Source organism: Brassica oleracea, chromosome C1 (assembly GCF_000695525.1).
Source record: "Brassica oleracea var. oleracea cultivar TO1000 chromosome C1, BOL, whole genome shotgun sequence".
Taxonomy (NCBI): Eukaryota; Viridiplantae; Streptophyta; class Magnoliopsida; order Brassicales; family Brassicaceae; genus Brassica; species Brassica oleracea.
The window spans coordinates 39,245,912-39,258,708 of record NC_027748.1 but is presented as its reverse complement, the minus strand read 5'-3'; the positions used below and the strand labels follow the sequence as shown (position 1 = coordinate 39,258,708).

General features: G+C 36.6%; 3 protein-coding genes across 4 annotated transcripts in view; 1 reads left to right on the top strand and 2 right to left on the bottom strand.

The window, feature by feature from the left end:
* Window positions 1–1,172, bottom strand: part of LOC106301484 (protein RALF-like 30) — a 2,311-nt gene extending 1,139 nt beyond the window's left edge. Inside the window, exon 1 of the mRNA XM_013737891.1 lies at window positions 1,054–1,172. Within this exon, the coding sequence (XP_013593345.1) occupies window positions 1,054–1,139 (86 nt within the window). The 5' untranslated portion in view covers window positions 1,140–1,172. The remainder of the gene's footprint in view (window positions 1–1,053) is intronic.
* Window positions 1,173–1,539: 367 nt separating this feature from the next.
* LOC106344671 (hemK methyltransferase family member 2-like) lies at window positions 1,540–2,764 on the top strand. 2 transcript variants are annotated; one of them, XM_013784003.1, is made up of 2 exons: window positions 1,540–1,676; window positions 1,882–2,764. In XM_013784003.1, the coding sequence occupies exon 2, from the start codon at window positions 1,888–1,890 to the stop codon at window positions 2,635–2,637; it is 750 nt and encodes a 249-aa protein (XP_013639457.1). In that variant the 5' UTR covers window positions 1,540–1,676; window positions 1,882–1,887; the 3' UTR covers window positions 2,638–2,764. The 2 variants fall into 2 exon arrangements, with proteins under 2 accessions (XP_013639457.1, XP_013639451.1); XM_013783997.1 differs by having other exon boundaries at window positions 1,540–1,680.
* Window positions 2,765–8,279: 5,515 nt separating this feature from the next.
* On the bottom strand, window positions 8,280–11,909 carry LOC106317683. Its single transcript, XM_013755463.1, has 9 exons — window positions 11,600–11,909; window positions 11,225–11,298; window positions 10,986–11,130; window positions 10,811–10,887; window positions 10,199–10,735; window positions 9,529–10,116; window positions 9,240–9,452; window positions 8,996–9,142; window positions 8,280–8,902 (listed from the first exon to the last, which is right to left on the bottom strand). Exons 1-9 carry the CDS (start codon window positions 11,628–11,630, stop codon window positions 8,756–8,758), a joined length of 1,959 nt encoding a protein of 652 aa, XP_013610917.1. The 5' UTR covers window positions 11,631–11,909; the 3' UTR covers window positions 8,280–8,755.
* Window positions 11,910–12,797: the final 888 nt, after the last annotated feature.

Genomic DNA, 12,797 nt, shown 5'->3' with positions numbered 1-12,797 from the left:
TTTAAAATTAAGGTTTAGAATTTGGATATATGAAATATAGTTTAAAGTTTATGAACTAGAGGATTTAAGTTTGGCATTTGAATTTTGTGGTTATATGATTAAAAACTGATTTGATAAAAAAAATTATATGATTTGATAATTTCAAAAATATTCAATTTTTTAGTTTTATATCTAAGATCTGAAGTTTAAGTTTTCATGTATTATAAAGTTTATAGTATTATAGTTTAAAGTTTGTGTTTAAAGTTTAGGGTTTAGAGATTCAAAAGTCAAATAATGATTGTTGCCACTAGATCAAATTCAATCAATGGTCCTAAAAAAATAAAATTGTTCTTCTCATTTCACTTCAAAAATTGCATAAATTTAAAGAATTAAACATGATAATTAAAATTTAAAATATAATAGAATTTGAGGATCAAAAGTTTGGGGTATTGAGATTTGAGATTAATTTTTAAACTGTAATCTTAAATTAGTTTAAAGATTTTAAATAAAAGAATTATACTAAATGAAATTAGTTTAAGGGTTTAAAGGTTTGAGTATAGGGTTTGAGCCCAGGGTTTGAGAGTTAAAAGTTTGGGGTATTGAGATTGAGATTAAATTTATGAAACAGAAATAGTTTTTGACTATATACTTAATATCTGAGTTTAAAGTATATGTTTAAAGTTTAGGGTTTAAAAATTCGTTTACGGTTTACGGATTTAAAAAGACAAATATAGCATTTTTAATTATGTGCTATTAAATATATGTCTATTAAACATATGCTATTATAGACGTTTCACCTTAAGTGTTATGTAAAATATAGTAAGAGGAAAAGTGAAACAAGTACGAGAGGGAAAATCAATTATTTTTCCGCTTTAGATATGCATAGCGTTTCAAAACTAAAAGTGCTATGTATACTATGTCCGAAAAGTGTTTTGGAGAAATTAAAATCGGACCAACCTAACATAGCGTTTGTATTTTCGCAAACGCTATCTAAAAATAAGAGATAGTCAACAATAACACAATCGAAAAAAACGCTATCCTGATCTGCTATTAAAACTCATTTTTCTTGTAGTGTTACCTTTACCAGCAGAAACCTCCGCTACATTTCCTATTATCATAACACTGCTAATCATCAATAAGCAAATCATCAAAGTTTTCATGATTTCTCTCCTGTTACTCAAAAACAAATTTTAATCTTGTGTTTTTATATGTTTGTTCTTCGGACTACAAGGGTTTATATAGATATGTTCATATCTATTTTCCTAAACCAGTATAGATAAAATTATCCTTTTTTTTCTGTTTTCATAATTAGCAGAATTACCTCGTAAATCAAGTANNTTTTTCTAACCATTATTTGCCCCCCCACCCCCCCCCCAAAAAAAAAACATTAACTAACAATTATTTACTTTGTAGTGGTGGTTATACTTGGGACCAAGAGTATTTGCTATTTATCAATCGTCCGACTAATGGGCCATTTAGGCCCATTAAACGGCTCATTCTTAACTCAACTGATTAGATGTAATGGAAGATTTAATTATACTATAATCCAACCTTTTTCTTCTTCTGCACACTCTCTTGTTTCATTCCGCCGTCCCCGTCGCCTCCTTGTTCGGTGAAATCTACCCTCCTCGAAATTTCCGAAGACTACCCAAAACCGCATTTCACCAAAAGCTCGATCCTTTAGCCTTTAATCTTCAGTGGGTAACTCTCTTTCTCACTTGAACTCCTTCGAGAGTCTGTTTGTGTAGGAACGACCATTAATCTCATATCGTATTCGTGTCTGATGATCACGAAAATGATCTATGAATCGGAAAGTTTCAAACTTTCAATTTCAATCCTAGTTTTGGAATGATTTTGCTTTAGACACATTCTCAAAGTTAGAACCTTTTGGTCCATTTGTAGACTGTTATGTCCGAGATGACATCAAGAACCGCTGACATCATGCGCGTAAGCTCGCATCGCGAAGTCTACGAGCCCTGTGACGATTCATTTGCTCTAGTCGACGCATTACTCGCTGACCAAACCAACCTTATAAACCACAACCCTAAGCTTTGTATGGAGATTGGCTGCGGAAGCGGATACGTCATCACTTCACTCATCCTTCTCCTCAAAGAGAAGCTTCCCAATGTTCATTACCTAGCCACCGACACAAACCCGATCGCTGCAAGAGTGACAAACGAGACTTTACAAGCTCATGGTGTCTCTGCTGAGGTTGTCTGCACGGACATAGCTTCTTGCTTAGAGGAGAGACTCGCTGGGTTGGTAGATGTGATGGTGGTGAACCCTCCTTACGTTCCGACGCCTGAGTATGAAGTTGGTATGGAAGGTATAGCCTCTGCTTGGGCTGGAGGGGAGAATGGGAGGAGTGTTATCGATAGAGTCTTGCCTGTTGTTGATCGTTTGCTTTCTGAGAAGGGGTGGTTTTATTTGGTGACTTTGACTTCGAATTACCCGTCGGAGATTTGTTTGGTGATGAGGAAGAGAGGTTATGCGTCGAGGATCGTGGTGCAGAGGTCGACTGAAGAGGAGAATCTTATTATACTTAAGTTCTGGAGAGATAAAGATGAGGAGGGTGTGGATAAGGAGACGTCATCAGAATCGTTTATGAAGCAGTTTTCGAGGTCTTTGTCATCTTTTATGGAGAAACAATGGAGGTGAAATGATCTCAGGAGCATTCTTTGTTACCACAACTTGCCACCATTTTGAAAAGACTCCTTTAAAGTCTCTATTAACCGTGAATTTTCTAGTGTTCGATTGTTAATGAAAATCCGGTTCTGTGTTGGTCTATCGATTTTGTAAATTACTAATACGAATTTGATTATAACTTCTTAGTAAAAGTTTATATAATCGAACATGATTACAAATCGATTAAAAAGAAACTTGATATTGTTTTATGAACTTGAATATTCTCTTACTCTAGAGTATAAAAAAAACTTAAGTATTGATTTTTCATCACTCCTCGCTCTTCTGCCATGTCTTAAGAATCCTACATTTGCAAAGCCTTTGAGAATCATCACAGAGTTCAAGAAGATCCTGTTTGAGTATGCAACTCGACTGCAAATTTTATCATCTTTCTCAGTAAATGGTTCAGTTCATGCGTAACATTCAATTTCAAATTTCAGTAACAATCCTTTAAGAAGAAAAAACTTCCTAAATTGAAAATTTTAAATGATTCCAAAGTTCATGTGACTTTTAATTTTTTTTTAAAGACTTCTAAAATTTTATTAGTTAGTCTTGCACTCATGCCTTTGAAAATTCTCGTCTGATGAGACAATTAGTTATGACAAGGGCATAAAAGTTGAGTTGTACAAGAAAAATATGTGGGTATAAAATTTCACCTTATTATAATTTCTTGATACAATAAAAGTATAAGTTATTTTGTAAAAAAGATAAAATAGAAGCTGAAGCTTTTAATTGTTTTTCGGGACTTTGAAAAAGTTTATGAAAGTCAAAGTGTAATTGGTAAATTATTGATTTTACAAACTTTAGATCATTGTAAATTTTACGTATTCGTAAATTTTGCAAGAATCTCTCACCAGACAAATTAATATAAAAACTAAAAGCAAGAAAAAGAAAGGAGAAAACTAAAAGCAGGAATTACCCGTCGGAGATTTGTTTGGTGATGAGGAAGAGAGGTTATGCGTCGAGGATCGTGGTGCAGAGGTCGACTGAAGAGGAGAATCTTATTATACTTAAGTTCTGGAGAGATAAAGATGAGGAGGGTGTGGATAAGGAGACGTCATCAGAATCGTTTATGAAGCAGTTTTCGAGGTCTTTGTCATCTTTTATGGAGAAACAATGGAGGTGAAATGATCTCAGGAGCATTCTTTGTTACCACAACTTGCCACCATTTTGAAAAGACTCCTTTAAAGTCTCTATTAACCGTGAATTTTCTAGTGTTCGATTGTTAATGAAAATCCGGTTCTGTGTTGGTCTATCGATTTTGTAAATTACTAATACGAATTTGATTATAACTTCTTAGTAAAAGTTTATATAATCGAACATGATTACAAATCGATTAAAAAGAAACTTGATATTGTTTTATGAACTTGAATATTCTCTTACTCTAGAGTATAAAAAAAACTTAAGTATTGATTTTTCATCACTCCTCGCTCTTCTGCCATGTCTTAAGAATCCTACATTTGCAAAGCCTTTGAGAATCATCACAGAGTTCAAGAAGATCCTGTTTGAGTATGCAACTCGACTGCAAATTTTATCATCTTTCTCAGTAAATGGTTCAGTTCATGCGTAACATTCAATTTCAAATTTCAGTAACAATCCTTTAAGAAGAAAAAACTTCCTAAATTGAAAATTTTAAATGATTCCAAAGTTCATGTGACTTTTAATTTTTTTTTAAAGACTTCTAAAATTTTATTAGTTAGTCTTGCACTCATGCCTTTGAAAATTCTCGTCTGATGAGACAATTAGTTATGACAAGGGCATAAAAGTTGAGTTGTACAAGAAAAATATGTGGGTATAAAATTTCACCTTATTATAATTTCTTGATACAATAAAAGTATAAGTTATTTTGTAAAAAAGATAAAATAGAAGCTGAAGCTTTTAATTGTTTTTCGGGACTTTGAAAAAGTTTATGAAAGTCAAAGTGTAATTGGTAAATTATTGATTTTACAAACTTTAGATCATTGTAAATTTTACGTATTCGTAAATTTTGCAAGAATCTCTCACCAGACAAATTAATATAAAAACTAAAAGCAAGAAAAAGAAAGGAGAAAACTAAAAGCAGACCACTAGAACTGAGGAAACTTTCTCTCCACCTTCTCTCTAAGTTCAAAGCTCAGATCTAGTTTTCGCTTCTTTTCTCCGACGCCGGCGGTGCCTTTGGCCGGTGTCGGGGAATCTCCGGTGTTCTCCTTCCTGTTTCTCTGCTGTTTCTCTGCTTTCTAATCGGTCTTTGCTATCTACTCTGGATCTCGTTTCGCTGCTTCTTTCTCCTCTTCTACTCGCGATAGATCTGTGAGAAGAAGCTTTGGTGCTATGGGCTTTGGTGTGGTGGCGACGATTTAGACAAGGGTTTGCCGGTAGAGTCGGCTTCGTGGGAGGTTGGTGCTTTCAGATCTGTTGCTGCGGTAGCTTCTGTGGAGCTGGCGGTACCAAAGTGGTGGAGAGGTGTGTGCTTGGGATCGGCGTCGCTCCTTCTCTCTCTCTTGCTCAGCTCCCGTCAGCCTCTCTCAGTTTTTCGCAGGGGATCCCGCTGTTGGTTCTCACCGGTGGGTGCGTGTGAGGAGCTCTCGTCCCTCGGAGTTGTCGCCTGAGCGGGGTGGGTTTCTGTGGCGGCGCGTGGCGAACCACAACACTGCATCCGCGTCTCTTTGTGGTTTCCGTTTCCCGGCGGTTTGGTGTAGAACGGTGGCATCGTGTTGTCTCTTTCTCCCCCAATAAATGCGTAGGTTCTCTCTCGACTCGGCGGCGATGTCTGTGTGTGGTGGCCTTCCCGGTTTGGAGGTTTGGATGACTTGGCCGCTCATCTTCTGAGGCGGACACCGGGTATGGGGCCAATCTACCGGGTTCGTGCTCCTGGGCTTAAAGCAGCCTGCTTCATTCAACGGCTGCATTAGGCAACTTTGCTTCCTCTCCCTTCAGTCAAGGCAATGCTATGTATTCGATGTTGTGCGTGGTTGGGGTCTCCTCCGTTTTTTCAATCTCCGTTCTTTGTTGTTGTGTTTAGATTTAATTTTTCTGCAAATCTGCCTCTTGTGATCTTTGTAAATTCTGTCTAAAATGAAAATGGTAATAAACTTAACATTTTTACCAAAAAAAAAAAGGAGAAAAGTAGAAGTACGTTCCTACATTAAAAAATGATGAACGTGTTAGAAGAGACTAATTCTACACGTGTCTGCACCGAAAATTTTATGACATCAATTTTAATTAATTTATCTATTTTACTTCAGAATACTATTATATATATTGAGAGACTCTGTTTAAGAATTTCATTGCTAAGAACATCTTTAATGGGAGAGTTCTTAAGGTGGAGTTTTTTATCAGAATATAAGAACCCAGTCTCTTAACTTTAATTAACTAAAAAAACTAAGAACCGGTTCTTAGCTTTTTTAGTTAAAAGATAAGAGATATGTTTTTATATTCCGCTAAGAATTCACCCTAAGAACACTCCATTAAACATGCTCTAATGATGCTCTAAGCTGTAGTAATCATGATTGATTCCAGTTCTCACTTGTATGGTTCTATTTAGACAAAAAAAAACTAAAAAAATCAACAGGGTTTCTTGTGTGTTTATTGGACCTCTTACAAAGGCTAGTTGTGACGATTGACATAGACATGGGATTAAATCGAGTTTAATGAACCCCATCGTAGGTGAAGGACAAAGACATAAGTTAACAAGCTGTTAAAAGAATAAGCACATGTCTTGTCTACGTCGAGGACTCTTCTTCAGGTCAGGCGGCTATATGATTTCCACACGCTGCCTGCTCATTATATAAACCTCACGCTTTAATCTGTAACTGGAGATATTACACACCTAAAACAATTAAAGACACCAACACAGAGACAGAAATGAAGAAAAAATTTTGGTTGGTTGCTTTGTTTTTGGTTCTCTCTTTGGTAATTTCATCTTATGCAGCTTCAACTCAACTATACCAATTCCGGAAACTTTGTAAGGAGTCCTAACTATTTATCATCCAATTTTGCTCCGGATATTCCATTTTATTTTACTAACTAAAGTTAATTTATCCAACAGTGCAAAGAGGACCAGCATCACCTAGTAAATCAGGATCCGCCCCCCATGGTTTTTAGCAAGGTAAAATCAGCTGGAGATACATGCTATTTGTCACTTGTCAGCCACCGCAGCCTCGGGATCAAGATACCTTCCGTTTTTGTTGTTCTATCATTTTGATAACAATCCCTCTCGATACGTAGCTAGTTATGGATGTTGTCTTGTCTTGTGCGTGTATTGTGTGTATGTGAGTTGTTCACTCTTCACCTCTGTTTTGTCAAGTTGCTCCAAGTGATGTCTTGTAAAAAGAAAAAAAAAATGTCTTCTTTTAAAAAAAGAAAAGAAAAAATGTCTTGTAAAAAAAACTAAAAGAGAGCTGAATATAATTCACTGAATTAATTTTTACATATATATGTATTGAGTCTACAACTATGAGACCAAAATTACTTTTGCCAAAATTGATTATCAACGTTGGCTTTTCCTCTCATGCAAGTGTAAGGAGAAAAGAACAAGGTTATAAACGTCAACACTCGTTGCATCATTGCATGCATTGACTATTACTATAACGAACTGTGGTCCAAACAACGTTCACCTAATGTTTTTAAACATGATCAGGATCTATAATTGATAAATCCAGTGGCCCAATATATAGTTTGGTTGAAGTTTTAAGAAAAGTAAATTATTTAAAAATCTGATAGAACTTCTTTAAAACCCGAAACCCAGTTATCACGTGAACTGATACGTTCTCACTTCGCTCATCCTTCTCCTCAAAGAGAAACTCCCCAATGTTTATTACCTAGCCACCGACACAAACCCGATCGCCCGCAAGAGTGACATACGAGACGATGAAATGAACTTAGGAACATTCTTTAAACAACTTGCCATGTTGCATCTGTTAACATGAATTTTTAGTGTTCATTTTTTTTATGATAACCGGTTCTGTGTTGGTCTAGCAATATCCTTGATTTGATTTAGTAAAGATCGACTAGAAGAGTTTGGGCAAAATATCATCATCTTTCTTAGTAAATGGTTGATGCTTCGATATCTACTTGCTTTCATCTAAAAGCATCTCCAATATATTGAAGTTTCTCAATTTGAAATTCTCAACTCAGATGTAAGAGCATGCGCACTGGTTAAATTATATGAGTCTCTCATAATTAAAATTAAAGATAATAAATAGATAATAAATGCAAAAGAAAAAGAAAAGTATGAATCGATTGTTTATAAGTCTCTTGAGAAGAAATTTTTCTCCATGTGTCAGTCTCTAAATGTTTTAATTATTCAAAAAATTAAAAGATATAATTATCATAATATTTTATCTTTGTTGAGAGACTCAACCATTATACACCACTGCTGATGCTCTAAGTATAAGCATTTGAGATACTTTAAATTGGATTTCTCATAATTTTTAGATATCCAACGCAATAGTTGTATTTTGAAAACCTTTGTTAGATACCCTGAACTAATCATTGTTTCATGTGTAAATAGTCCAGCTTAAAAGTTCACTATAGTCTGAATGCTTAAAAGTTCACTATAGTCTGAAACAAAAAAAATGCTCTTATTCCGAAAATTTTAAACTAGGAATGATTTAATTAACTTCCAAAGCAAGAAAGGTGAAAAGAGGCCAAGGCCATCAAGTCTGAGACACTAAAAAAAAAACTCAAAAGAGAGTCAAGTCTGAACCAAAACAAGAAACAGAAGAACCAAAATCTGCCTAAAATCCAAAAGAAATGAAAACAAATCCCACCCACCCTGCTGTTATGTCTTTTTCTCTAATTCTTCCCACTATTTAGTAGGTCCTATAAGCATTTTTACAGGGTAGGAGGATCAACAGAAAATGAAAAAAAAAAAAGAAACTGAAAATTGTAAAAACAGGGAAAAATGAGAAAATGAAGAGATTGAAAAAACTAGGATTTTAACTTCTAAGGGAAAAGAAACGGATCTATCTCAGGTACCAAAGCTCGTTCCCCACCATGCTTCAAAGCTCACGGCACTTGTTGTTCTCAAGAGAAAGTGTAAATAGGAATGCTCATATCTTCTGCTCTTTTGTTGCCTCTAATGCTCTAGCCGTGAGCTACATGGACTAATCTAGCAACCATTTGCCACCACACCAACTGGTTTAGCAACTGACCCATTCTCATCGACCTTGGTAACATCACCATCACCAGTAGTTTGACCAGCTGGAGCAGTTGAGGATTCCTTTTTCTCATCTGTTGCAGTCTTCTCCTCGCTTAGCTGTTGATTTAGTTCATTTAGATGTTAGACGAAACACTCAAAGTTGTAAAACTATGACCACAAAGATTTATAGAATCGTTATCTTGTTCTTGCCTGTTTCTGAGTCTGCTGCTGCTTGGCTTTCTTCTCCAAGATGGTCTTTTGCCGAACCTCATAGAAGGAAAAGTCATCCAAAATGCAAGTCTTGCTAGTATGCTCCTTGAAAATTTTCACAATCTTCAAACCTTGCTCCAACTTAACCTAAAACACGAATCACAAAAAAAGAAACTTCAACACCGGAAAAACAAAATCAAGGACATGACTTAAAAGATATAAAAACGCTTTACAGGTCTATTACCTCTTGTGTATCTCTGCTGTTGGTTACAGGCTTGTTCTCATTGTTCTCAAGGGTAATATGTTTCAGCAAGCTGTTTGGAACATCCTTCACAATATGCCACTTGAGAGGGAAAGAGCCAGTCCACTTGTCTTGCTGCCAGTACTCCACATTCGTATCAAAATCAACTGGTCCAGTCATTTCAGCAAGCCCAACAAATTGTCCACTTGCATTGACCTGGAAGACCAAAAAAGGTTAATATTGCTCAATATTATCAAACAAAGTGTAATTGATTTTAGGATTATATACACACCGAGAAAAAGAGGAAGATTGGACAGCCTCCAGGCTTCTGCTGAGCTTCCTGGTATGCTGCAGCAAGCTTCTTGTTTCCATTTGGTGTGCTAGCCCAAACATTGTACTTGATGCTCTTGTGCACATCATCCTCACTGTAGGACTTGATGACAAAGAACATAGCGTTCTCATAATCCACTGGGAAATCTTCTTTGTTGTACTGTTCTCTGTCAGGAACAATACAGGTGTTCTCCGTCTCCACAGTCTCAGCTACATCTGAGGCACCAGTCTGCTCCTTAACCTCTAAGCTTTCTTCTGAATTATCCTTCTGGTTCTTTGTGCCCTTTGCTCTAGGTCCCCTGTTGAGTTCATTCAAACCATCTCCGTTGTTCTCATTTCCATAGAAGTAACCGTTACCCCTTCCCCAGCTTCTGTATCGGTTGTCTGTTGTGTTTACCCATCCTCTTCCATTTGTTCTTGAATCATACCCGGAAGAGCCATATCTCCCCGAGCTACCATAGTTGTTGCCATATAACTTGTTTGGATAAATCCTGTTGTACAATCCCTGAGTTGTACCGTAGCCTGCCATTGATGCAGCCTGGTGCACACCCTGCATAGAGGAAACATTGATTGAAGGCCACAAAACACAATAGCGCTTTGTTTACACAAAGAAATTTAGAAAGATATCATACCGTGTAATGGGAATTTGAGCGGTAGTTTTGATTCCTCGATGAAGGCACACTTGTTGCCTTCGAATAGGAGGATGCAACTCCACTACCAGCAGCAGGCCTCTGCACATCTGAATACTTAGGGGCGTCGTAAGACGACACATTGCCATAATACGCATCATAGCTGTATCTAGGATCCTGATAACCAGCAGCAAAACCGCTTCCGGGACCACCATTACCATAGAAATTGCTCGAGGTGTTAAGTGCGGTCTGGCTATTTGGTTTCCCCGGAGCTCCTTTTGCAATACCAGCAGCAGATGCAACATTCTTGCTCTCTGCAGGTAGCGTCTTCACGCCACCAGCTTTGCTTGCAGTGACATCTCCCTGGGCAGGGGTAGCAACAGGTCCAGTGGGGAAAAAGGCAGGGTACTGGTACTGCTGAGCACCATACAACTGCCCATCTCCGCCAACCTGTGGAGCAGGGCTAGTCGCTGGCGAGTAAGGATATGCAGCGTACCCGTATCCAGGATACACAAGAGATCCATTCTCTCCATAAACTCCCTGATAAAAAACATCAAACACGTTAAGAAGAGCATAAATGAAGAGAACGAAATGACCTATTAATCACACACTTACAGCACTCATGTCCACACCCTCGAGATTAGGGTTGTAGCCTGTGAACTCGCTCCAATCTTGACCACTCGCCCCATATCCTGAAAAAATAATAAAAAAAAAAGAGAAACTTGTTAAGCATTCGTGACAAATAAGTAATGATTGTAAATCATATAGGGCTTGGGGATGAAGCTACTACCATAGTAAAAGGGCTGCTGGTAAGCATTTGGAACATAGCAAACCGAAGGATCCGCAGCATCACTGGGAAGCAATGGCGTCAAAGATCGGTCATAGGAAGGAACTTGACCGTGTACATCCACTCCTCCATACTGGTAAACAGCAGCCTGCACAAAACAAAATCACAAAAGAACACTTCTTGTTAAAAAAAAAAAAGCTTGTAAGTGTAAATGTAAGACCACAAACAAAGCTGATGCACACCTTCTTTGGCTCAGGAATCTCTGAACCTTTTGGTTGTGAATCCAAAGTAAGCTTCTGCAACATATCCGCAGATTCTAAAAAAAAACAATGCGAGTCAAGGAAGCAATAGACCTTTGAGTTAGAAATCAACCGTTAGAATAGTGCAAATCAATCAATCAATCGATTACTTTCCCCACGCCACATGAGAGAATCGATTTTCATCAATTAGTCCGGCGAGAGGGCAGAGAAACCCTAAATCTACGGAATATAATATAAATCTGACGAAAATCGAATCGCGTCACTGAGGGAGTGAGAGAGAAAACGAAAAAAAAGAATCGAGATCCAATTTAAATTAAAAAAAAAAACAGATCGAGAAACGTAAAAGCGAAAGGATACGATCAGCAGATTGAGCGACGGTAGTAGCCATGGTGTAAGAGATTCGGCAACGGAGATTGATAGATCCTTCTCGGGATGCGACCAAAAGAGCGGGGGAAGAAGATAGATAGAAACCTAGATCGAATCTTAGGGTTTAAGGGATTTAGAAGAAGGAGAAGGTGAAGGTGAAGGTGGTGGGGGGTGGTGAGATTGGCCGCAGCCGCCAAGCAAAGGAGACGGGTTTTTCTTACGGGTGGGGGAAGAGGAGAGAAAAAAGGGTTTTTGTGTCTGTGCACCTTCGAGTGATTCAAATAGATCCACGAGCGTCCTCTCTTTTTTTTTAATATTTATTTCTTCCACTTTAAGATATTTCCTTTTTTTGTCACAAAGACAAAGACTTGACCCTCTCCGGTTCTAGTAATTGCCATGAAATTTCACATCCTATATCAATTGGTAATCTTGTAAATAGATACAAATCTTAAATATATTGGAAAATAGAGCGAAATTGGGTAAAGGTTCCCCTATAATTGTCAAGATATTATATTATGGGGACTTTTATACGTCCAGTCAAAACCTTATATACGTAAATAACTAGGGTCGGTCCGCCCTACCGGCGAGAAGTTAAAAAAATAACTATTTTAAATGAATTTACCTTAATTTTATGAAGCATTTAAAAACAAAAATTATAGATTAAAAACGATATTATAAACAAAAATAAATAAATAGAATTCGGATATCATGTTGTTATTTTTAATAAATATAATTATGCAATAATCATGCCCACAGAAATATGTTAAGGAAAAGCTTATATTATATAAGCCAAACAACATTTTGTTAGTGTGAGTAGCTTGGACTGTGTATGTTTTAATTAAAATGTGTATGGTTTTTTCCTAATGAAAGTCATACTTCAACTTCCATGTTACTCTTTAAATTGAATACGGTATATCGTTATTAAATAAGTTTAGAATTTATTAGATATGTTTTACTATTAATTTAGAAGTTATTAATACTGTGAAAACTTGTGTTATGATTTAACAATATACTTAAACTAAATGATACTATTGCATGAACGTTTTTTATAGAATCCATACTCCTATGTAATAAAGAGCTTATGTTGACGTGTAATTATCTTGCAAAATATATTTTTGCATTGGTCTATTAATACTTTGAAATAATGTTTACCGTACAAAGGGAATCGTTCAAAAATTTCAAATAATAG